The sequence below is a fragment of the Oncorhynchus mykiss genome, chromosome 3 (assembly GCF_013265735.2).
Source record: "Oncorhynchus mykiss isolate Arlee chromosome 3, USDA_OmykA_1.1, whole genome shotgun sequence".
NCBI lineage: Eukaryota > Metazoa > Chordata > Actinopteri > Salmoniformes > Salmonidae > Oncorhynchus > Oncorhynchus mykiss.
In genome coordinates, this window is record NC_048567.1 from 49,315,087 (window position 1) to 49,341,995 (window position 26,909).

At 40.8% G+C, this 26,909-nt stretch overlaps 1 protein-coding gene across 3 annotated transcripts in view; it reads right to left on the reverse strand.

The window, feature by feature from the left end:
* LOC110520100 (serine/threonine-protein kinase tousled-like 1-B) overlaps positions 1–26,909 on the reverse strand; it is a 54,416-nt gene that overhangs the window by 12,054 nt on the left and 15,453 nt on the right. The window contains exons 1-2 of one of the 3 annotated variants that reach the window (XM_021597148.2): positions 17,101–17,227; positions 16,833–16,945 (exon numbers count right to left, since the gene is read on the reverse strand). The exons of 1 other annotated variant lie outside the window; for it this stretch is intronic. In XM_021597148.2, the coding sequence (XP_021452823.1) occupies positions 16,833–16,941 (109 nt within the window). In that variant the 5' untranslated portion in view covers positions 16,942–16,945; positions 17,101–17,227. Of the gene's footprint in view, positions 1–16,832; positions 16,949–17,100; positions 17,228–26,909 lie in introns of those variants that run through there. One more of the 3 variants, XM_021597150.2, reaches the window with a different exon arrangement.

Consider the following 26,909-nt stretch of genomic DNA (forward strand, 5'->3'; position numbering starts at 1 on the left):
CTTTTGACCAGTCTCCTCCCCCTCATCTACACTGGTTGAAGTGGATTTACCAAGACATCAATAAGAGATCACAGCTTTCAGGGCCTAAAATTAACACCAGCCATGTTGGCGGGTGGTCAGGGCTCCAGAGTGAGCATTTCACTTCATTTGTAAATAAAACTAGTAAACTATGATCACATTTACAGTTCCAGTCAAAAGTTGACACCTACTCATTCCAGGGTTTTTCTATATTTATTTTACTATTTCCTACATTGTAGAATAATAGTGAAGACATCAATACTATGAAATAACACTTGGAATCAGAGAACAGACTAGCAGCTGTCCACACAAACATACTTTTGGGTCATGTAGTATCAATATTTAAAGTTTCAACTGCTAGGGAAGAGAAAAAAAAAAAGAAAGAAGCTGCTACTGGTCATACTCAATTTCACATATATGACTTGTCACGTTACTATGGTAACTTCCCGCACTTAAAGGGGCAGGTGAATCTCTCTCATCTGTAATATTTTTGTGAAGACTTCCGTCACAAAATGTATGAAATTAAATATACCACATTACTTCTTACTAGTAGTACATTTATGGTTTTAGGAATATTACAAAGCACGCTCATCTGCTTTTGTGTTTTGTTGGTATAATTGCAACAAAAAAACAATATTTTGGTTGTTAAAATCTGAGTGGGTGGTAGATTAAATATATATAATTATAGGCCCTGATAGCTTTCACCCGGTCAGTCTCATGCAAAGAGCAGGTGTTCTTAATGTTTTGTATACTCCAAAAGTAGTTTAGTGCCCCAAAATGTAATATTTCTTATATATAGGACACACTAAAGTAGAACTGAGGTTAACTATTTTGCAGATATGAAATCATTCTAAAAATCAGTAAAAAACATCAAATTCCCAGTTAATGCTACAAAACCAACTTTAAGGTTTTAAAAATAGGTTATATTTGACTCAATTCCATGATGTACAGTAAGGCATTGTTGGCAGAATAGATGGATGCAGTTCAATGCATGATGAATATAATTCACCAATACATTTCCTGGTAGTCCCAAAAATATTGCTATCAGGTTGTAACTCACAGCTGGCCTGGTACATTGTTTGCAACCTCCACCCATTCAGGATTAGGGCTGGGCGATATGGACAAAATATCATATACCGATTTGTCAAGTTTGACAGTATTAGATTTTTTGAATAAATACTCAATATACTTTGAGTAGTTCATGACCCTAGGGTGGCAATACAAATAAGTTATTTCAAAATGGAGCTTCAACAACTCTAAACAAAAATACATTTCTGCACTTCTATCATTTCCACAAAGCATGATACGAGCCAAAATAAATCTAGACCTAGTTAACTGGTGGAATCATGGAAATTATGATCAATCTAATTCTATAGTTGGAAACAGTGGGAAGCACCTAGAATAAATTGTCTGACGTGAATAAGTCAGTGAGGAATTATTGACAGAGTAAGAACCAGTGTTGGTCAGTGTTTCCAGGTGACCCTAATTAGATGTTACATGTTCTCTTACTTCATGTAGCTAGTTAGGTGAATGAATATGTTGGCTATTACTCTCTGATAAGCAGGTTTGTGCAGTGGTATCTTATCTAGGCCTACATCAGAATCGGTACCAGGCCGTATTAGCCAACTAGCTGTGTTTGCTCTGACTCTTAGTACATTTAGCAAGCTAGCGATTAGCATTAGCATAAAAAAAAAATATTATAGCAAAACCTTGCTAATAAAAGACAAGAAAGTGCTTGGTCCAACAACTGCTCTCTCCTTGAGTGACAGGGGGCAGGGCTTGGTGTGGTTAGTGGCATTCAGCAGCAGGGAGAGATGAGTCAAATATAAAACAGAGTAAACTATCACAGACCCCTTTCTGTGTTTACAAATGAGGGAGATGTGCGCAAGTTGGTGGCAGAACACCAGTTCTTATTGAACGCCAGCAACAACAGAAAATCTGTGCGTGACGTCAGTGTTGTGGTGTACTGGAAAAGAGTTTATTTAGCAAACCAAACATTGAAACACTAATAGAAGATAAAGTAAAAACTCAAACTGGTCTGTGCATCAATACCGGTATACAGTAAAATATGGCATACCACCCAGCCCTGTTCAGGTTACACCAGTTTAGTTTATGACTCAATATTCTGGACAAAAATGGATGAAACTAAGGCTGGGAATGTCAATACAATCATCTGTGGATCTATTGGGGCGGTATGCAAATTTAAGTGGGTCTAGAGTGTCAGGTAAAGTGGAGGTGATATAATCCTTAACTAGTGTCTCAAAGCACTTCATGATGACAGAAGTGAGTGCGATGGGGCGACAGTCATTTAGTTCAGTTACCTTTTCTTTCTTGGGTACAGGAATAATGGTGGACATCTTGAAGCAAGTGGGGACAGCAGACGGCTGTTCGTAAACACTTCAGCCAGCTGGTCTGCGCATGCTCAGAGAACACAGCTAGGGATGACGTCTGGGCCGGCAGCCTTAAATGTCTTATTAATAATAATAATAATAATAATAATAATAATAATAATAACGGCCACGGAGAATGAGAGCCCACTGAGAGTCCTCCGGAGCGGGCGTGTCAATGACAGTGTTATCCTCAAAGTGGGCGAAGGCGTTTAAGCTTGTCCTGGAGCAAGACTGTCCGCGACGTGGCTGGTTTTCGCTTTGTAATCTGACTGCCTGGAGTCCCTGCCACATACGTCTCATGTCTGAGCCGGTAAATTGCAACTTCACTGTCTCTGTAATGACATTTTGCCTGTGATTGTCTACGAAGGGCATAAGTGCACTGTTTGTATTCTACCATATTCCCAGTCACCTTGGTTAAACGCTTTCAGTTTTGCATGAATGCTGCCATCTATCCACAGTTTTTGGTTTGGGTAGGTTTTAATAGCCAGTGGGAACAACCCGCCATTTACACTTCCTGATGAACTCAGTCACCGTGCACGTCAATGTTATTCTCGAAGGCAACCCGGAACATATCCCAGTCTGCGTGATCAAATCTTTAAACAATTCAATTGGTCAGACCAGTATAGCATAGACCTTAGCACAGGTAATTCCTGTTTGGGTTTCTGCCTATAGGAAGGGAGGAGCAGAATGGAGTCATGATCTGATTGCCAAAGGGAGGGCGTTGTAGCCATCCCGGAAGGGAAAGTAACACATGTTTTTGAAGCGCTACAGTACTACAGGCAATGTCTTGATAAAACTTTGGGAGTGTTTTCCTCAAATTTGCTTTGTTAAAGGCCCGAGCAACAATAAATTGCGGCCTCAGGATGTGTGGTTTCCAGTTGACACAAAGTCCAGTGTAGTTCCTTGAAGGCCGTGGTGGTATTGGCTTGAGGGGGAATATACACGGCTGTGATTATAACATAAGAGAATTGTCTTGGGAGGTAATATGGTCGTCACTTGATTGTGAGGTATTCTAGGTTGGGTAAACAAAAGGACGTGAGGTCCCTGTACGTTATCACAATCACACCATGAGTAGTTAATCATACACCTACACCTTTCTTCTTCTTCCCGGGGAGTTCTTTTTTCCCCATCTGTTCGATGTACTGAGAACCCAGCTGGCTGTATGGACGGGCACAGTATATAAGGAGTCATGATTCCGTAAACCAGTATGTTACAGTCCCCAGATAAACATCACGGAGCTGAGCTCATCTACTTTACTGTCCAGGGACTGAACATTAGCAAGTAATATACACACGGAAGCGCTGGATGAAGTCCACGCCGAATACCTCTTCCCGCCGGAAGCGTCTTGGAGTAGCCTCTGGGATAAGTTTGATTACCAGTTGTGCATTTGGTTTGCTAATTTAGTAGCTAGTTAGCCATCTAGCGGAATAGTTTGCTTCATCCAAAATGAAGCATTTGCAGAAATAAGGGAGTACTCTCACATAGTAGTATATGTGAGTTTCTCTTTCAAATAATCCCCTGGCCTTGTACACAGCTAATAGCTAACATTATCCAAAGTAAGCAACCCTATCAGTAGCTAGCTAAGTAACAGCACAGATTAAAAATTATCAGGCCTACTGGACATCTTACTGTAGAAATGATTGTTGAAAACAAGTCTAGGTTGGAACTAGAGGTCGACCAATGATTTTTCAACACCGATACAGATTATTGGGGAAAAAAAAAAAAAAAAAGCCGATACCGATTAGTCGGACTATTTACATTTTTAAAACGTATTTGTAATAATGACAATTACAACAATACTGAATGAACACTTATTTTAACTTAATAGAATACATCAATCAAATCAATTTAGCCTCAAATAAATAAACATGTTCAATTTGGTTTAAATAATGCAAAAACAAAGTGTTTGGAGAAGAACGTTTCAGTTCCTTGCTCAGAACATATGAAAGCTGGTGGTTCCTTTTAACATGAGTCTTCAATATTCTCAAGAAAGAAGTTTTAGGTTATTACAGGAATTATAGGACTCTCCATACCATTTGCATTTCATATACCTTTGACTATTGGATGTTCTTATGTTCACTATACTATTGCCAGTGTAACAGTATAGCGTCAGTCCCTCTCCTCGCCCCTACCTGGGCTCGAACCAGGAACACATCGACAACAGCCACCCTCGAAGCATCGTTACCCATCGCTCCACAAAAGCTGCGGCCCACAAAATCCCCTCTGCAAGGGGAACAACTACTCCAAGTCTCAGAGCGAGTGACGTTTGAAACGCTATTAGCGCGCACCCCACTAACTAGCCAGCCATTTCACATCGGTTACACCAGCCTAATCTCGGGAGTTGATAGGCTTGAAGTCATAAACAGCGCAATTCTTGAAGCATTGCGAAGAGCTGCAGGCTAACGCACGAAAGTGCTGTTTGAATGAATGCTTACGAGCCTGTTGCTGCCTACCACCGCTCAGTCAGATTGCTCTATCAAATCATAGACTTAATTATAACATAACACACAGAAATACGCACCGTAGGTCATTAATATGGTCAAATCCGGAAACGATAATTTCTAAAATAAAACGTTTATTCTTTCAGTGAAATATAGAACCGTTCCGTATTTTATCTAACGGGTGGCATCCATAAGTCTAAATATTCCTGTTACATTTCACAACCTTCAATGTTGTCATAATTACGTAAAATTCTGGCAAATTAGTTCGCAACGAGCCAGGCAGCCCAAACTGTTGCATATACCCTGACTCTGCATGCAATGAACGCAAGAGAAGTGACACAATTTCCCTAGTTTAATATTGCCTGCTAACATGAATTTCTTTTTACTAAATATGCAGGTTTAAAAATCTATACTTCTATGTATTGATTTTAAGAACGGCATTGATGTTCATGGTTAGGTACATTCGTGCAACGATTATGCTTTTAGCAAATGCGCCTTTGTTAAATCATCCCCATATGGCGAAGTTGGCTGCCTTTGTTAGGAAGAAATAGTCTTCACAGTTCACAACGAGCCAGGCGGCCTAAACTGCTGCATATACCCCGATTCTGTTGCACAGAATGCAAGAGAAGTGACACAATTTCCCTAGTTAAAAGAAATTCATGTTAGCAGGCAATATTAACTAAATATGCAGGTTTAAAAATATATTCTGTGTATTAATTTTAAGAAAGGCGTTGACGTTTATGGTTAGGTGCACATTGGTGCAACGACGGTGCTTTTTTTGCGAAAGTGCTTGTTAAATCACCAGTTTGGCGAAGTAGGCTATGATTCAATGCTAAATTAACAGGCACCACATCGATTATATGCAACGCAGGACAAGCTAGATCAACTAGTAATATCATCAACCATGTGTAGTTAACTAGTGATTATGTTAAGATTTATTGTTTTTTATAAGATACATTTAACTTCTCTTGAGATACCCTAGGGTAGGGTGCACTATTTTCACCTCCGGATGAAAAGTGTGCCAAAAGTAAACTGCCTGCTACTCAGGCCCAGAAGCTAGGATATGCATATAATTGCTAGATTTGGATAGAAAACACTAAAGTTTCCAAAACTGTTCAAATAATGTCTGAGTATAACAGAACTGATTTGGCAGGCGAAAACCTGAGAAATATCCATCCAGGAAGTAGGATTTGTTTGTTTGTTTGTAGTTTTCTATTCAATGCCATTACAGTATCCATTGACGTAGTACTCAAATTGCAGTTCCTATGCCTTCCACTAGATGTCAACCGTCTTTAGAAATAGTTTCAGGCTTGTATTCTGAAAAATGAGGGAGTAAGACCCGTCAATGACTGGACCCTAAAGTGTCAGAGAGCTTTTTCATGCGCAATCCCGAGAGCGCACCTTTCTCGTTTACCTTTTATATTGACAACGTTATTGTCCGGTTGAATTATTGATTATTTAGGCTAAAAACCTGAGGATTGAATATAAACATCGATACAATTTGGATTTTTTTGTCTGCCTGTTGTGACTGCGTTTGAGCCTGTGGATTACTGAAGAAAACGTGTGAACAAAACGGAGGTGTTTGAGTATAAAGAGAGTCTATCGAACAAAACTAACATTTATTGAGTAAATGAATGTCTGAGTGCAACCATATGAAGATCAAAGGTAAGTGATTAATTTTCTCTCTATTTCTGACTTGTGTAACTCTTCTACTTGGCTGGTTACCGTTTAATGATTTGTCTGCTAGGCGATGTTCTCAAATAATCGCATGGTATGCTTTTGCCGTAAAGCCTTTTTGAAATCTGACACCGTGGTTGGATTCACAAGAAGTTCATCTTTAAACCTATGCATAACACGTATGTTTTCTGAATTTTTATAATCAGTATCTGTTTTTGAATTTGGCGCTCTGCAATTTCACTGGAAGTTGGTCAGGTGGGACGCTACCGTCGCACGTACCCTAGAAAGGTTAATGCTAGCTAGCAACTTACCGTGGCTCCTTGCTGCACTCGCATAACAGGTCGTCAGTCTGCCATGCAGTCTCCTCGTGGAGTGCAATGTAATCGACCATAATCGGTGTCCAAAAATGCTGATTACCGATTGTTATGAAAACTTCAAATAGGCCCTATTAAATTGGCCATTCCGATTAATCGGTCGACCTCTAGTTGGAACCGTTGCTGTTAAAATACAAGTAATAATTTTTATTCTGAACTGGAATAAACTGATTGCTTCAAAAAGTATCTCGTTTCAAACACAGTTCTGGGTTGCTCATCTACAGCAGGAAGCAGTCTCCTGCCTAACTGAGAACGCAGTAAATGTTCTGGTCCTGTTTGGCACCAAATACCCATGTCAGTCAGGGTTCTCAACTCTGGATTACTTAAACAAGTACAGAAACAGTCTCAATGCTGAGTGTTACACTGTCAGAAACTGAGCCCAGAATAGACCTACTTGTTGAAACACCTCTAATTAGGACTGTGTGTGTGTGTGTGTGTGTGTGTGTGTTTTAACGGTCTACATCCGTGTGATTGAAATTAAAAAATATATTTTAAAGCTATTTAACTAGGCAAGTCAGTTAAAAACAAATCCTTATTTACAAGGACGCCCTACCCTGGACGACGCTGGGATAATTGTGCACATCCCTATTAGACTTCCAGGCTGTATCACCTCCGGCCGTGTTTGGATCAGTTTATTCCAATTCAGAATAAATAAAAAAAAAGGGACTATTTTAACAGCAACAGCTCCAACCTTGACTTTCGACAATAATTTCTACAGTAAGATGTACATTAGGCCTGATCATTTCTCATCTGTACTGTTACTTAGTGCAACCCTATCAAAAAGCCTGCGTGTCTGTTCTGTTATCAATCAGTTTGTTCCTTCAGAATGAATTTTTTTTAATTTAATTTTAAACCGCAACAGTTCCAACAGACAGATATGTAAGAGTTTTTAAAATGGAGGAAAATAAACATTACTAGCTATTTATATGGCCATTTCATTTCATTGTTATTTGTTTGTCTATATGCATTAAACAAATGCAATAAGGGCAATGAAATGTACCAATATTTACATATAGTTGCATATGTTCTTAAGCTTGGGTCCCAGGAAAAACACAGAATTTCTAATTCGGGTCCCAGGCTAAAAAAGTTTAAGAACCCCTGATCTAAAGTCACACTGTTGCTACCGCCTGTAAAAACTCAGTCCAGTTCAAAGTGAATGATGGCGGGCCCTTGTGGCAAATGGCTTATTTGCATAAAGGCCTACTGTAGCTCTGGTTGGCTATGGCACACCGGTCTGTGTAGACTCCCAACCTGGATGAGGCCAATGTTTAGGTTTTATTTACTCCATTGTCCAAACGCACGGTCTGCTTTTTCACTAGATCGCTATAGAATTTTCACATTTACAGACTGTTTGGGAATGACAGTATGAAAACAATCAAATATGTACTCGCTTGTCAGGTAACGTAAAACAGCTGTCATTCTTCCTGGGGGTTAAAAGGGGTCCTAAAATTCCAAATCAAACAACTAAATGATGTTCTTAGTAACAGTTTAGACTCTTAAGGATTAACTGCAAGGTAACGTCGGGATTGACTAGGAATCCTGAAGACCTTCAGAATACGCTTGAAGATCAGTCCTAAGGAATACCCCAACCATATAAGGTTGCATAGAATCTGTTAAAAGGCATTATCAAAGAGCTATCCACTTGGTTAAAACTAAAGGATGTGATAAAGCAAAACTAATGAGGATTGTTCCCTTGTCACGCACAAAACAGCTGAAAGCAATTTCCTGAAGTCTGAAATGTTTAATAGGCAAAATGTCTGGTTACATCATGTCTGAACAGAGAAAGGGAGATGCAATGTCCTAAATTTATACTCACGATAACATTTTATAAAACACTAAAATAGCTTAATCCCAGTACATGGGATTACATGACCACATTCTGCATGGTGAGTGTTCAAGGCAAACATGACACTAGGTGCTCTATATCAAGAGACTTGTGTAATATATAAATAAGTATGTGGACAGCCCTTCAAAATTAGTGGATTAGGCCATTTCAGCCACACCCATGGCGGACAGGTGTATAAAATCAAGCACACAGCCATACAATCTCCATAGACAAACATTGGCAGTAGAATGGCATTACTGAACAGCTCAGTGACTTTCAACGTAGCAGTCATACGATGCCACCTTTCCAACAAGTTAGTTAGTCAAATTTCTACTCTGCTAGAGCTGCCCTGGTCAACTGTAAGTGCTGTTATTGTTAAGTCAAAACGTCTAGGAGCAACAACGGCTCATTCGCAAAGTGATAAGCCACAAGCTCACAGAACGAAACTAGAGGTCGACCGATTATGATTTTTCAACACATATACCGATTATTGGAGGACCAAAAAAGCCGATAATTATTATTATTTTTATTTATTTTTTAAACGTCCGATTCTTTATTTGTAATAATGACAATTACAACAATACTGAATGAAAACATAATATAATACATCAATAAAATCAATTAAGCCTCAAGTTAATAACGAAACATGTTCAATTTGGTTTAAATAATGCGAAAGTAAAAGTGCAATATCTGCCATGTAAGAAAGCTAACGTTTCAGTTCCTTGCTCAGACAGGACATGAGAACATTTGAAAGCTGGTGGTTCCTTTTAACATGAGTCTTCAATATTCCCAGGTAAGAAGTTTTAGGTATTATAGGACTATTTCCCTCTATACCATTTGTATTTCATTAACCTTTGACTATTGGATGTTCTTATAGCCAGTTTAGTATTGCCAGTGTAACAGTATAGCTTCCGTCCCTCTCCTCGCTCCTCCCTGGGCTCGAACCAGCACCACAATGACAACAGCCAACCATGCAGAGCAATCAACTACTAGAACGCTCAGAATGAGTGACGTTTGAAACGCTATTAGCGCGCGTTAACTAGCTAGCCATTTCACTTTGGTTACACCAGCCTCATCTCGGGAGTTAAACAGCGCAGGACGCACAACGAAGAGCTGCTGGCAAAACGCAAAGAAAGTGCTGTTTGAATGAATGTTTACCACCAATGTTTACCACCGCTCAGTACTTAGATACTTGTATTCTCAGTCAGGTTATATGCAACGCAGGACACGCTAGATAATATCATCAACCATGTGTAGTTAACTAGTGATTATGATTGATTGTTTTTATAAGATAAGTTTAATGCTAGCTAGCAACTTACCATGGCTTACTGCATTCGCGTGAAAATAAAAGAGAGCCGCACACTAGGAGCTCAGATGCAAAAATGTAATACCAAAGATGACAGCCAAGCTGTCTTCATCAGGGTATAATCACAAACACTGCGGGATGACTCGTTTATATAGTGTCAAAAGACACAGGTGTCTGTAATCATGGCCAGGAGTGGCCTAATATCATTGGTTAATAATCAAATATTAAAATGTCATACAAAGAACAGCATACAAACAAATGGATAGCATACGATCATAGATTAATTTGACTATACAAGTTTACATTACAAACAATTACAATGGCAAAGTCACAATAATCACAAGAATGGCTTCAGATCAAAGTCTAAGTTGAGACCGAAGGGCACACGGGTCTTTAAATCAAAGATCCAGGCAGCCTCTCGTTTTAACAATAAATTATCAAGGTCACCCCCTCTCCTAGGGAGGATGACATGTTCGATGCCAATATAACGCAGAGACGAAATCGAGTGGCCTGCCTCCAAGAAGTGGGCCGCAACTGGATAAGTAAAGTTTTTACACCTAATGGTGCTACGATGCTCTGAGATACGTACTTTTAATTTGCGCTTTGTTTTACCCACATCATTTTTACCACAAGGACAAGTTATAAGATAAATAACTGCCTTAGTGGAGCACGTAATAACACCTTTTATTGGGATCGATTTCCCTGTTTGTGGGTGTTTGAAGGATCTACATTTATAAGTGCCATTGCATTGAGCACAGCCATTACATTTGTAATTTCCATCCAGTAGGGGCGCAAATAGACGTTATTCAGGAATATCTTGGGGTGGTAAATCAGAGTTTACCAATTGGTCTTTCAGATTTCTGCCCCGCGAGAATGCATTCCTTGTGGAGTGCAACGAGAGAGAGACAGGTCGTTATTGCGTTGGATTAGTTAACTGTAAAGATGCAAGATTAAATCCCCCGAGCTGACAAGGTGAAACTGTTGTTCTGCCCCTGAACAAGGCAGTTAACCCACCGTTCCTAGGCAGTCATTGAAAATAAGAATGTGTTCTTAACTGACTTGCCTAGTTAAAGGTTAAAAAAAATACAAAAATTGTATTTGGCAAATCGGCGCCCAAAAATACCGATTTCCGATTGTTATGAAAACTTAAAATCTAAACAAAACCACCTAAGAGTAATCTTTCCTCAGTTGCAACACTCACTACAGAGTTCCAAACTGCCCCTGGAAGCAACGTCAGCACAATAACTGTTTGTAGGGAGCTTCATGAAATGGGTTTCCATGATCGAGCAGCCGCACACAAGCCTATGCTCAACATGCGCAATGCCAAGCGTCAGCTGGAGTGATGTAAAGCTCGCCGTCATTGGACTCTGGAGCAGTGGAAACACATTCTCTGGAGTGATGAGCCACGCGACACCATCTGGCAGGCCAATGGAAGAACCTGGGTTTGACGGATACCAGGAGAACGCTACCTGCCCCAATGCATAGTGCCAACTGTAAAGTTTGGTGGAGAAGGAATAATGGTCTGGAGCTGTTGTTCATAGTTCGGGCTAGGCCACTTAATCTTAAAGCTACAGCATATAATGACATTCTAGACAATTATGTGCTTCCTACTTTGTGGCAACAGTTTGGGGAAGGCCCTTCAGCATGACAATGCCCTGGTGTACAAAGCAAGGTCCATACAGAAATGGTTTGAGATAGTCATGAATGAACTTGACTGGCCTGCACAGATTCCTGACCTCAACCCTGTCGAACACCTTAGGGATGAATTGGAACTCCGACTGGGAGCCAGGCCTAATCGACCAACATCAGTGCCCGACCTCAGTAATGCTTGTGGCTGAATGGAAGCAAGTCCCCGCAGCAATGTTCCAACATCTAGGGAAAGCCTTCCCAGAAGAGTGAGACTGTTAAAGCAGAAAAATGTAGGGACCAACATCATATTAATGCCCATGATTTTGGAACGAGACGGTCAACAAGCAGCTATCCACATACTTTTGGGTCATGTAGTGTATGAGTTTCGATAATAGCCTATGCTAGATCTTTATCATTTCACATGTAAACAAGGATTTAAACTAGTAGACTACATCCTAGACAGAGAATAGGATTGGACTGTCTCCCTAAAGCCTAAAGGCCTCTGGGAGACAGCTGACATAGCCTTGCTCTAACAAGCGCTCCATTTTGTATCAACAAAGGGCTATGAGGTCTCTTAACACCTGTTCAGTCAGTGCATCATGTCTGCTGCAACACTTCCTCTGTCAGAGCACAGATAGGACTAATGCCAGAGAGACACTGATTATTTACATATATCTTACCAAATGCAATGACGGTCAAAAGTGAATCTACATCTCGAGTACTGTCATAAATCTTCTGAATTCTGCTCAACTATCCAGTAAAGTTAAAGACAGGGTGGAGGAAACGCCTAAATAAAAGCCAAAGCTCTAGATGTATATCCTTTACAGACATCAGGTTTCCTCAGAGCAGTCAGTGTGTCCAGTACAAGCCCCTTTACTCTGGCCAGTACAGTTCATGGTGGTTTCCCACCAGCTTGTGGTTTACAGCACCCACAGACAAGACGACACAGTTCCTCCACCTTGTCTAATATGAGCCTGGAGAACAATGCAGGCCTGTCTCCAAGACAATTCCCACAAGTGTAGTAGGCCCAAGGGACCTGGGCCTGGCTGTTTCACTTGGCTTTGACAGAGTGCACCAACGTATCAGAGCTGGAACAGAGAAAAAAAAAACATGTACATCAAATTCTTCTCTGGCAGTTCTCTTAAAATCAAACACCCTTACATCAACCTATCAACTAAACTACAAAATACGTTGTTCTGAAGAAAAAAATGTCTGCGAGAGCTAGACTGTCGAAAACTAGGCCAGATAATGTTTCCCTACATTGATCGCTCATTAGTGCTACTGTTTTTAAAAGTGCTGCCACCAGTGACATGGCAATTGTAATTTGTTCCCTGTACTGGCTTCACATCAAAATCCAAAAGAACCATCTGGCTACCCATCGTTTCAATTCACTTTCCTCACCTACAATTTCAAATTCCCCTGAGAAACGGAACACTCCTGTTCATCTTACAAAAATGTCCACTGCAAGAAAAATATTTCATTGCCAGGGCATAGCCTAATTGTATAGCTCATATCATATACGTGCTACCATTCTATGACGTCAACTACCCTGTAATCTATATTAGAGTTTGCTTTTCATCTGCAGTCTGTGGATGCTGCAATACCAGATGCAGGCAGTCTCTATAAAGTGAAATACGCAAAAGAAAGAAAAAGACAACACCCTGGGGACAAAGGATCAGATACCACAGCAGGTTCCAAGACACCCAAGATGGATGCCCCTTAAGCTCATTTGTGGAGTAGAGGTGAAATAAATGTGGTGCACTTGGGCTCTGGGGAATCAATGTACAAACCCAGGACAGTGCAACAATGTTATGCAGCTCCTTTTGGAAAGATGAATTTGATTTAATATAATTGTATGTAACAGCTGCCCAAGTGGAACTTGTGGAATAAGGTATTTTGTATGTTTCACCAATACTGTAATAAGCAGCAGATATGCACAACAATAACATAGTTAATCAAAAGTAGAAAAGTTGAAAGAATGTGACAAAATGAAAAGACAGCCATCATTTACAATACAGCCTAACAAAAACAAGAGAGGTTAAGGTGATGGGGAGTACGGTAATGTTATGGCTTGCCAGTAGATATTTCAGTGCAACATGAAGTAACTTGAGAAATGTCATGTAAGGATGATGTAACACAGTAAATAATACTTGACTTAAATGCCAAATATCTACTTCAGATCTAGGTTGTCATGTCACTTTCATTTCCTTATGATGGTCTGAAGAACCAGGCTACTAGACACGGCTCTCACTTTACAGCAGCATCTCAGTGCACTCTCATACGCACCACCATTAACTTGGTAGTAAACACAAAACAAAAACTATGGTTCTCTTAAAATAAAAGCATAATCTTGCGTTAAGCGTTTTCATATTTAAAAAAGCCAGGAAAGCATGGAGTGTAAACTCTCTCTCTTTGGCAAGGAGGGATGATTTCCTAGACATTCTGCATAAATAAGTATCCAATACATTCCAAGCAACCAAATTCAAGCCCCTGCACAAGCCAGTGGTTGAACCCTTAGAATGCTGTGGATGTCATTTGAGCTCCATGCTGTGCAACATAGTGTCCACCTGTTGACGGACAGACACTTGGACAGTCATTCAAAAATTCCTTTGGCATAAGACTAGGCCTATAGCTTAGATTCAGATCAAAATAAGTGGCACAATTTGTATAAAGCCATCAGAAAATGTATTCTGGGTTACAATACTTTGACAACTCTCAACTATAGGCTAACTAGAGGATGCAGTTAATCTACTCATATTTCAACACTAAATGTTTTCCCATGCATGTAGGTCTTAATGTCTAATTAGGTAGTGAACAGAGTAAGTTTAGTACGCATTAGACAATTGTACTACTTTGATGCAGTTTAGTCTACTTTCTTCACATCAGTGGCCTTCTATACTAAGGGGTACTGTGCTCAGTATTTTTTGGGTTACAAACTAAAAAAAATATAGCCATCTAAAGAATGTTACCAACTAGCACAATGTCTAGAAATCAGTTAATCACTGCTGACAGAACATTTGCTCTAAATACATTACATGACAAAAAGTATGTGGACACCTGGTGGTCAAACATCTCATTCCAAAATTCTGGGCATTAATATGGAGTTGGTCCCCCCTTTGCTGCTATATAACAGCCTCCACTCTTCTGGAAGGCTTTCCACTAGATGTTGGAAGATTACTGCGGGAACATGCTTCCATTCAGGCACAAGCATTAGTGAGGTCGGGCACTGATGTTGGGCAATTAGGCCACGCTCGCAGTCGGCATTCCAATTCATCCCAAAGATGTTTGATGGGGTTGAGGTCAGGGCTCTGCAGCCCAGTCCTTCCACACTGATCTCGACAAACCATTTCTGCATGTACCTCGCTTTGTGCACGGGGGCATTGTCATGCTGAAACTGGAAAAGGCCTTCCCCAAACTGTTTCCACAAAGTTGGACGCACAGAAACGTCTGGAATGTAATAGCGTAGCCCTAACCATGAAAAACATCCCCAGACCATTATTCCTCCTCCACCAAACTTTACCATTGGCACAATGGTTGGCACAATTGGGGCAGTTAGCCCGTTGGCTGCCAGATGGTAAAGCATGCTTTTTCACTCCAGAGAACACGTTTCCACTGCTCCAGAGTCTAATTGCGGGGGGGGGGGGGGTTGAATTTAGAAGACACCCAGTTAAAATTTTAACATTTTTCTCCACGAAGGTATCCAAGCATGTACACTGCCATCTTGTCCATTTCATATCTTCTCTCATTGAGACAGGTGGGTGTCCACCCCAAAGTGCTACATATCATCGCACTCTGGATCAATGAGAGAAGATTTGAAAATAGACATTATTGTGGCATACACATTGGCAGGCCAGTCTACTTTCCACATCATTTAACACCTGATTTACAAAACGCACATCAATAGGTAGTCCAGGTAAGTCATGACATGGCACAAGTGGGTCTTTCTTTGTTCTCTATTGCTCCTTAAGCAAAGGGGAGGCCAATGACATAACGTCCCATAAAACCAACTCCATGAATGCCCTATTCCTTGAAGTTGGCAGTCGTGCCTAAAAAATAAACATTGTTTTTACCCTTTCGTGTGTGTAGTTTCCTGTATTTATCCTTGGGATATCGCTCTTCAACAGGAAATGTTCAAAAACGCACTGGAGGATGTCTTTAAGGCCGTCAAATGATCCGTGCTAGGCCAAACAGTACCTAACATGTAATGGCTAATGAGCATCACATTAGCCCGCTACATCTAGACTTGTGTCAGAAGTAATACACTGCCCAATTACAAACTATTGCCACCGTCCTGTCCACGCAAGCCATTGAAAATACCACGGTGTGCCCTCATTAGCATTGTAATAGTTGGATACCTAATTTAGTCAAGGAGTGCAATACAATTTTGATTATAACCCCCAGTTTCTGAATCTGATATGGTCAATTGTACATTGGGTTTCCACAGCACAGTGTACCTAGCTGGTTACTGCAATAAAAAGGTGTCATCCCGACTTCGTGTCAAAGGAAAGGAGGGTCGCCAGACATGCATTAGCTAGCTATCGATGTTGTTGAGATATACATTTGAAAATCATTTCATACAGTCCACAGAATTCCGTTTAGATCTGGCAATACTGAATCCATAGGTCCATGTCATCTCTCGACCCTGATTTAAATCTGACATTAGCTTGCTGTCTAGCAAATACAACATTCAACAACCGATAATAACTAGCTAGCTAACGCTGTCAACGTAGCTAGCCGGTGGAGACAGCTAGCTAGCAGTATGTAGTTATTAAACTACCTAGCTATATTAGCTGGATAGCAAATTCTCTAGTGTTGATAACTTAGGCTACATCAGTTCTGTAGTCAGTTAGCCAATTAGCTAACTACTCCACTTCAGCATGTAAACATCTACAATCTTCACTTATATTGCAAACAAAGAACAAATGTATCAGTAGTTTAGGTACTGTGGCTAACGTTAACTAGCTAACGTTCCTCATGTGTTATTTCTCATGGACATTTGCAGACACCACCAGCAAACACTCGTCTGTAGTGGCTAGCTAGCAGGCTGCTGCACACCATGGCTTCGGTGTTACTCAGTTGCAATTCATTTCAAGATGGCTCTTAACACGTACCACAAAACGACACAAAACATGTAACTAGCAAATACTTTTGTTTCAATAATATTATTTTTACCTCCCTTGGCCTTCACCACTGCCGTGATATGTTGCTGAGAAAGGGACGTGGAGATCTGGGACCAAGATGGCGTCCCCTCCAAACTTCCACTGTTACTTTGGACACTCATCAAGCTACTTTTTGAAACGACAAAGCAAACAAACACTGCTGTCAGTGGCAGTGAAATCTTGTGATTTAAAAAAAATCCTGGCAATATTTAGACATTTGTCCAGCTACCATCGGTAACCTCACAAAATGTTGGAATGTAACATTTTTGGACACAACCCACCTTAAGAGCTCTGCGGTGGATCTTTAAGTTCCCTTTGTAAAATGAACTTAATAAGCTACCTTACATCAAACGTCACGCATCGTGTGCAAACATTATCGCGAGGTTCATGCTCCTAGGCAAAAATGTCACTAGTGAAAAAGCCATCCAAATTTTGTGGAATAGAATATAGTAATTTAGATACTGTATTATCAGTGTACATTTCATTTAGAAATGGATACAGCAGTATATAGACATGCACACACATGATACAATATGTAATACAAACATAGCCGCGGGAAGTAGGGGTGCTGCAGCACCCCTTGAAAAATCTTGAAGCAAAGAATAATATATATATATATATATATATATATATATAGCTCGTCTGTATATGCACTTGGGCCTTTACTAGTCCTGTATTAGTCGGACTGATATATAACCATCTATAACAGGAATCATCTACTAGATTCAGCTATTTTTTCTTGAGCGGATGGTCAGGGGGCTGGAACATAATTACAAATAATTTCTAGACTGCAAATTGACCGCAATCATTTTGTTATATATTTTTTTATTTAACCTTTATTTAACTACGCAATAAGCCCTAACATATATAATATTTTGCTAAAACAATAATTTTGCACCTTGCTAACATTGCTATGATATCACATATATCGCTCTATTATGCGTGGGAATACTTTGGAACATTTTTCCAAAATTAAATCACTTGGTGGCGCAGTGGTCTAGGGCACTGCATCACAGTGCTAGCTGTGCCACCAGAGACTCTGGGTTCGCGCCCAGGCTCTGTCGCAGCCGGCCGCAACCGGGAGGCACGTGGGGCAACGCACAATTGGCCTAGTGTCATCCGGGTTAGGGAGGGCTTGGCCGGCCGGGAGGGATATCCTTGTCTCATCGCGCACTAGCGACTCGTGTGGCAGGCCAGGCGCAGTGCACACTAACCAGGTCACCAGGTGTGCGGCTTGGTTGGGTTGTGTTTCGTCTCTCCCGAGCCCGTACGGGAGTTGTAGCGATGAGACAAGATAATAACTACTAACAATTGGATACCACGAAAAGGGGGTAAAATACACCAATAAATAAATAAATCACTTGGAGCTGATTTGCTGGTGTTCTTAAATGTCCAACATAAAAATTTTAAAAAAATTTAACTTGGGGGGTCAAATAAGATCCCCCACAGTCCGAATTTGAGTATCTGTTATAAAAGTATAAATGAGGTCCCAAGAACTTTTAGCACTATGAAATACCTAAAAGTATTTTTTTTTACCTAGAGTTAGAAAATAAGCAAACATAAAAGCACACAATAAAGCTACTGAATCATTTTTATTCAAACAGTTTACTGCTAAACAAACAGGAAACCTCTCATCCAGAGGCCGGGGACATTAATGCAGGGAAACTGTTTCACCTCATTTCTACCAGCATGTTAAATGTGCAACCAGAAGAAAAAAACCTCTAGACCACCTTTACTCCACACACAGAGATGCGTGCAAAGCTCTCCCTCACCCTCCATTAGGCAAATCTGACCATAATTATATCCTCATGATTCCTGCTTACAAGCAAATACTAAAGGAGGAAGCACAAACCGGGATATGTTCTGGGATTCTTCCGATGGCATTGAGGAGGACATCAGTCACAGGCTTCATCAATAAGTGCATCGATGACATCATCTCCACAGTGACCATACGTACATACCCAAACCAGAAGCCATGGATTACAGGCAACATCCGCACTGAGCTAAAGGGTAAAACTGACACTTTCAAGGAGCGGGACTCTAACACGGACGCTTATAAGAAATCCCACTATGCCCTCCGACAAACCATCGAACAGGCAAAGCGTCAAAACAGGACTAAGACTGAATAATACTACACCGACTCCGACCCTTGTCGGTTGTGGCAGGGCTTGCAAACTAATACAGACAACAAAAGGGAAGCACAGCTGCGAGCTGCACAGTGACACAAGCCTACCAGACGAGCTAAATTACTTCTATGCTTGCCTCGAGGTAAGCAACACTGAAGCATGCCTGAGAGCATCAGCTGTTCCAAATGACTGTGTGATCACGCTCTCCATAGCCGATGTGAGCAAGACCTTTAAACAGGTCAACATTCACAAGGCCGTGGGGCCAGACGGATTACCAGGATGTGTACTCCAAGCATGCGCTGACCATCTGGCAAGTGTCTTCACTGATATTTTCAACCTGTCCCTGACTGAGTCTGTAATACCAACATGTTTCAAGCAGACCACCATAGTCCCTGTGCCCAAGAAAGCCCCCCAGCACTCGCGTTGGTAGCCATGAATTGCTTTGAAAGGCTGGTTATGGCTCACATCAACACCAACATACTGGAAACCTTAGACCCACTCCAATTCGCATACAGCCCCAACAGATCCACAGATGACGCAATCTCAATTACACTCCACACTGCCCTTTCCCACCTGGACTAAAGGAACACCTACAGTTTAAGTCGGAAGTTAACATACACCTTAGCCAAATACATTTAAACTCAGTTTTTCACAATTACTGACATTTAATCATAGTAAAAAATGCCCTGTCTTAGGTCAGTTAGGATCACCACTTTGTTTTAAGAATGTGAAATGTCAGAATAATAGTAGAGAGAATGATTTATTTCAGCTTTTATTTATTTTATCACTTTCCCAGTGGGTCAGAAGTTTTCATACACTCAATTAGTATTTGGTAGCATTGCCTTTAAATTGTTTAACATGTGTCAAACATTTTGGGTAGCCTTCCACAAGCTTCCCACAATAAGTTGGGTGAATTTTGGCCCATTCCTCCTGACAGAGCTGGTGTAACTGAGTCAGGTTTGTAGGCCTCCTTGCTCGTACATGCTTTTTCAGTTCTGCCCATAAATCTTCTATATGATTGAGTTCAGGGCTTTGTGATGACCACTCCAATACCTTTACTTTGTTGTCACTAAGCCATTTTGCCACAGCTTTGGAAGTCTGCTTGGGGTCATTGTCCATTTGGAAGACCCATTTGCGACCAAGCTTTAACTTCCTGACTGATGTCTTGAGATGTTGCTTCAATATATCCACATAATTTTCCATCCTCATGATTCCTTCAATTTTGTGAAGTACACCAGGCCCTCCTGCAGCAAAGCACCCCCACAACATGATGCTGCCACCCCCATGCTTCACAGTTGGGATGGTGTTCTTTGGGCTTGCAAGCTCCCCCCCTTTTTCCTCCAAACATCATTATGGCCAAACAGTTCTATTTTTGTTTCATCAGAGCAGAGGACATTTCTCGAAAAAGTACGTTCTATGTCCCCATGTGCAGTTGCAAACCGTATTCTGTTTTTTTTATGGCTGTTTTGGAGCAGTGAGCAAAAGGCCTTTTTACATCAGCTGATATATCAATGTATCAAAGGAGCATATGCATAACCGTCACCTCAGATCAAAACTCCAAACCTAAAACCTAATTTTGGACAAAATTACCTGGAAGGATTACTACTCCCACGATTGATTTTTCCAAGCGTTACAGAGGGTGCTCTGGCAAACAAACAGCAGAGACCTGAGAACACCATCCAACCTGGAACTGAGACAGAACAGATACAACTTCAATTAGCATGGAGGTGTGACGTGAGAGCAGTCAAAGCCTTTGAGCCCAACAAATAACAGGAGTCCAACAGGCTACCCAACCCAAACCCAGAGGCATTTGAAGCCCTTTTCCACTGTTCAGAAACCATCCACTGACATTTTCGACAAGAAATCTGCCTCTAGAAATAAAAGCTTCTCCCAAGTGGGTTTGACACCTACTCCCATTGCCAGCTGCACTGCTGCTTGGATTCCATCTGGGAATCCGTTCACCGTCTGCCCCGGCTTGTCTCCCGCTGTCTGGTACAGGTACCCCCACCACACTCCCCCCTCTCTCCCGAGCTTTCACTCGCCTCCAGCACACAGGCACTGTTGGGGCAAGTGACTCTCGACTTACAATGGCTAGCCCCAAGTCGTTATACTTTTTTTCTTGTGCATTTTGCTATTTTGCTATTTGCCTCATGACTCCTGCATGCTTTGTTGACTATGACATTTCTTGTTTACCCAACCGTGGGACAGACTGTGTTTGCTCCCACACGTGGGACTGACTCTCTACTGGTTACACATACTTTTGGCCTCCCATCCTATTCTAATCACATCTCGCTGGCTTTGTATTCATGTTACCTGATGAAATTGCTGTACAATATGATCTTGTTGCCATCTAATGCACATTCAAATGTCATAAATCAACACTGCAGAGCTTTCCCTGTCCTCTGCCTTGATTGTATTACTGTTGATGATATCTGGAAATGTGCATGTACACCCTGGGCAATCTACTGTTGCTAGCCCCAATTCTGACTTGTGCTCTGATATCCGCTTCACTGATTTCTGCTCTCGTAAAAGCCTGAGTTTTCTGCATGTTAAAAACACTTGGAGCTTTATTACCCAGAATGGATGAATTGAAAGTGTGGGTTCACAGCTCCAATGCAGATGTGTTGGTCATTACTGAGACTTAGTTAAGGAAGAGTGTTTTGAATACTGATGTTAACTTTTTTTCTGGGGCGGCAGGTACCCTAGTGGTTAGACCATTGGGCCAGTAACCGAAAGGTTGCTAGATCGAATCCCTGATCTGACAAGGTAAAAAATCTGTCGTTCTGCCGCTGAACAAGGCAGTGAACCCACTGTTCCTAGGCCGTCATTGTAAATAAGAATTTCTTCTTAACTGACTTGCCTAGTTAAATAAAGGTTAAATAAATAAATACAAATTAAACCATTCTGGTTAGAACCTTTTCTGGCAAGACAGATCGTCCAAAGTTGGGGGAGTGGCAATCTTTACCAAGGATCACCTTCAGTGCTCAGTTGTCTCCACCAAGTCTGTCCCCAAACAATTTGATTTGGCATTAAACTTTCAAATAGCTCTTTGTTGACTGTTACTGGGTGTTATTGTCCTCCATCAGCACCGGCCTGTACCCTAACTGCCCAAAGCTCTCTCCTGGCCCTTTACAGTAAGACTGAATTTGTCCTGCCAAGTGACCTAAACTGGGACATGCTTAGACCAAGTCTTAAAGCAATGGGACTCCTTAAATCTTTCTCAGATTATTACCAATCCCACAAAGTATGACTCCAAATACCCAGAAAAGGCTACTCTCCTCGATGTTATCCTCATAAATAATCAGTCTGGTGTTTTCTGTAACGACCTTAGTGATCACTGTTTTACAGCCTGTGTTCGTAATGGCTGCTCAGTGAAACGACCTGTCCTAATTTGTCATGGACGCTTGCTAAAAAACTTTAATGAGCAAGCCTTCCTTCATGACCTGGCCTCTGTAAATTGGTATAGAATCAGATTGATCCCCTCTGTCGAAGACGCTTAGACCTTCTTTTTTAATATTTTCAGTAGTATTGTTAACAAACACTCCCCCTATAAAGAAAATTTGAATTAAAAACAGGTTCAGCCCGTCTCGATCGTGATCTTGCAGAGTTACTCCACCTCAAGAAGTGCACACGCATACTCAGGCTGACTGGCTCTCATTCAGGCAATTGAGAAATAAGTGCACTCAGGCTATCCGGAAGGCCAAAGTTAGTTACTATAATGAGCAGTTCTCTCTCTGTGGGTTTAACCACAAGAAGTTCTGGAAAACGGTTTAAGACCTGGAGAATAAACCCTCCTCCTCACAGCTGCCCATGTCCCTTAAAGTTGATGATGTGGTTGTTACTGACAAGAAGCACATGGCTGAGCTTTTTAAATCACCACTTCATTATGTCAGAATTCATATTTGACTAAGCCATGCCTCCTTGCCCATCCAACATTTCCTCATCTCCCACCCCTTCTAATGCGACTACCCCCAATTCTCCTCCCTCTTTTCCCCCTGCCACGCTACAAAGTTTCTCCCTGCAGGCGGTCACTGAGTCTGAGGTGCTAAAGGAGCTCCTTAAACTTGACCCCCAAAAAACATCAGATGGGCAGATGGTTTAGACCCTTTCTTCTTTAAGGTTGCTGCCCCTATCATTGCCAAGCCTATCTCTGACCTTTTTTAACCGGTCTCTCCTCTCTGGGGAGATTCCCATTGCTTGGAAGGCAGCCACTGTGCGTCCTTTATTTTAAGGGGGAGATCAACCTGATCCTAACTGTTATAAGCCTATTTCTATTTCGCCCTGTTTATAAAAAGTGTTAAAAAAACTCAATAATCAACTGACTGGCTTTCTTGATGTCTATGTTATGCTCTCTGGTATGCAATCTAGTTTCCGCTCAGGTTATGGATGTGTAACTGCAACCTTCAAAGTCCTCAATGATGTCACCACTGTCCTTGATTCAAAGCAATGTTGTGCTGATATTTTTATTGACTTGGCCAAAGCTTTTGATATGGTAAACCATTCCATTCTTGTGGGCCGGATAACGAGTATTGGTGTCTCTGAGGGGTCTTTGACCTGGTTTGCTAACTACTTCTCTCAAAGAGTGCAGTGTATAAAGTCAGAACATCTGTTATCTCAGCCACTGCTGTACCCCAAGGCTCGATCCTAGGCCCCACAATCTTCTCAATTTACATCAACAACATAGCTTAGGCAGTAAAAAAGCTCTATCATCCATTTATATGCAGATGTTACAGTCTTATACTTATGGCCCTTCCCCGGATTGTGTGTTAAATGCTCTACAACAAAAGCTTCTCTGCCCTTAACCTTGTTCTGAACACCTCCAAAACAAAGGTCATGTGGTTTGGTAAGAAGAATGCCCCTCTCCCCACAGGTGTGATTACTACATCTGAGGGTTTAGAGCTTGAGGTAGTCACCTCATACAAGTACTTGGGATTATGGATAGATGGTACAGTGTCCTTCTCTCAGCACATATCAAAGCTGCATGCTAAAGTTAAATCTAGACTTTGTTTCCTCTATCGTAGTCGCTCCTCTTTCACCCCAGCTGCCAAACTAACCCAAACTAACCATCCTACCCATGTTAGATTACGGTGACGTAATTTATAGATTGGCAGGTAAGGGTGCTCTCGAGCGGCTAGATGTTTTTTATCATTCGGCCATCAGATTTGCCATCACTGCACTCTATACTCCTCTGTAAACTGCATGGTTCTTCAAAAGACCCCTTTTAATAGATCCTCTAAGAACCTTCTGAAGAACCTTTTTGGGTACATTTTTTAACTCCCCCCTCACCTATTATTAATAATAATATGCATAACTATAACGACAATAACACAATATTTCAGCTGTCAGTGTTTATTATGATTTTAGTGGCAAAGCAGAATAAAAAAATCTAAATATGAGGTATACTCCCAGTCGAGTCACAAGTCCAATTGGTATATCCTCTGGCGTGTTGATGTTAATGTGTTGATGTTCTCTGTATCCATAGCCAGAATGATTTTGCAGTGCATGGTGATCGAACAGATTTCTTGTTATATTCATCAGAGGTGTAGGGAGGGTGAAGTGTGTGAATCCAAAAAATTGCAAATATACAGATGATTAACAAAACGTGCACATGGCAATACTCATTCCCTGTTTTTTGTGGTAAATGTGCATTTTTAAAAACAGTTCACTTTAGATAATGTTTTTTATACAAATAACTTGTCCATATGTTATTTTTGATTTAACCTTTATTTAACTAGACAAGTCAGTTATGAACTAATTTTTACTTACAATGACGGCCTACAACGGACGACGCTGGGCCAGTTGTGCTCCTCCCTATGGGACTCCCAATCACATCCGGATGTGATACAGCATGGGCCTCTGTACACCTGTGTAGATATATCAAAAATATGCTGTTTCCAGCTACAATAGTCATTTACAACATCAATAATGTCTACACTGTAATTCTGATCAATTTTATGTTATTTTAATGGACAAAAAATTTCCTTTTCTCTCAAAATCAAGGACATTTCTAAGTGACCCCAAACTTTTAAACGGTAGTCTATGTATAATGTATAATGCAGAGGCCTCTTTGATTTTCATTTAATTGAAGAGGTAAGGGAGGCTGCTGTGACTGAGTCCGAGAAGGTTTTAAAGAGAAACTATAATTAACTGTAGATGATAGATAGTCTCTGCACAACATACCAATACCAATTGTACATGCCTTTGTGTGCCTCCTGGTCAGTATACCTGCAGTATACCTGCAGACTAACATATTGTTACACATATTCTTAGACCTCTTTGTTGGTTGATATCCATTAAATTGTGTCCATTTTCTGTTTTAGAAATCATTTTCAAAGGGAGAAAGTGTCAAAAACACTGCCATTTGTGCAAATATGAAAATATATATGGTATGATCATAAAACAATATCAATTTAGATCGTGAATGGAGAAGAGCATGAAGACCAGCAGAATAACATCCAGGCTCAGTGAAAGGAAGGGAAAGGAGTCCACCTCGTCACATCGATATGTTACAATTCAACTCATTCATTGGTTAAATGTAGTGGATAACTTAAAAACCTACTGTTGAGCTCTTATGATGGCAATTTGGATAAGCAAAAATTATTGCTTAATTCAAACCTAATTGAAATGCAGAAAAATATGCCCCTGAATGTACTGACAAGCTCCTCAAAGACCTACAGTCCTACAGTATAGTTACATAAACCCACAGATTAGGCATTATGTGAAAATTCATTATTTTCATCCTTAGAAGAAAAACAGCCATGTTTAATGTAAGCAATTTTGAATAAAAAACTATTATTCACTTATTTATTACAGTAGCTGAAAAAGGCATTACCATTCCCAGGTTAAAAGTGCTCTTCAAAACCTGCAGACAGATCATTTTACTGCAAGTCTCAAGAGGAGTTGCTATGGAAACTGAAGTACTCCCCCCCCCCAAAATGACTCTGTAGTGGCAAGACCTTAGACTAAATCACCACTAAAAGGTGCATATAACTGAAGGCACCCATAAACACACCAGTACATTACAGTGTAGTCTGAAAGATTGAGATAATTTAGCTATTATGAGGTAGTTACTCAACCGGCAATAGAATTAGCAATGTGAACAAACTAGCCGTTTCCTAGTGTTTCATGAGTAGATTGCATTAATTGAGCAACATCATGTTAAGCTCTTAAATAGTCCTGGAAAAAATTGCACCCATAAATTGCAAAGCAACTGGCAACAGATAAGGATAAATGTAACAACCTCTAATGAGGGCACACAGTCTGTTCCTGGTAGATTGCTCTGTTCTGCATCTCTCAGTGCCGTTTTGCACTGAAGGATTCTGTACAATAATGCCTGGACTGCTGATCATGGCCATTTGATAAAAGACAGTCCATTGCAAGAGCATCAAATGTCCACCAGGCATCAAAGCAAGAAAGGTGTGATAGCAGACATTTTGGGTAGAGAAGGATAATCACAATATGTGAAAAATGCCTGTTTGTATCTGGAAAATTGTATCTTACCTTGACCAGCTGGACAGTGTAAGGTTCTGTATTTATTTTCTTAGTCAACCTTGTGTTCTGTTTCTTTGTGTTCTTGAACGTAGCCCTGTCTTTCATTTTTGTTTATTGATTTCACCTGTGTTAGTTACTCAACTGGTCTCATCAGCTCCTTATTTAGTTCAGTTCATTCTCTTTGTGCATTTTTAGGTATTGTTCGTTTTGACTCTACTAAGCCGTTTCCTAGCTCGTTTGTAAGAACCAGTTATAGCCTTCAGTCCTAGTTTTGATTCGCCTGCTTGTTTGCCTACCTGTGTATGACCATTGCCTGCCTGTGACCACGATTCCTGCCTTCTGCAAAGGCGAAATAAACACCTGCCGGCCTCTGCCCGTGAATCTACACCTTTTTTCTCCCTGAGTATTCATTACAGATAGAGTGAGGCTAAAGTACCAGCAGTATAAGAATGCCCCTGTCTCTGCAAGACAGC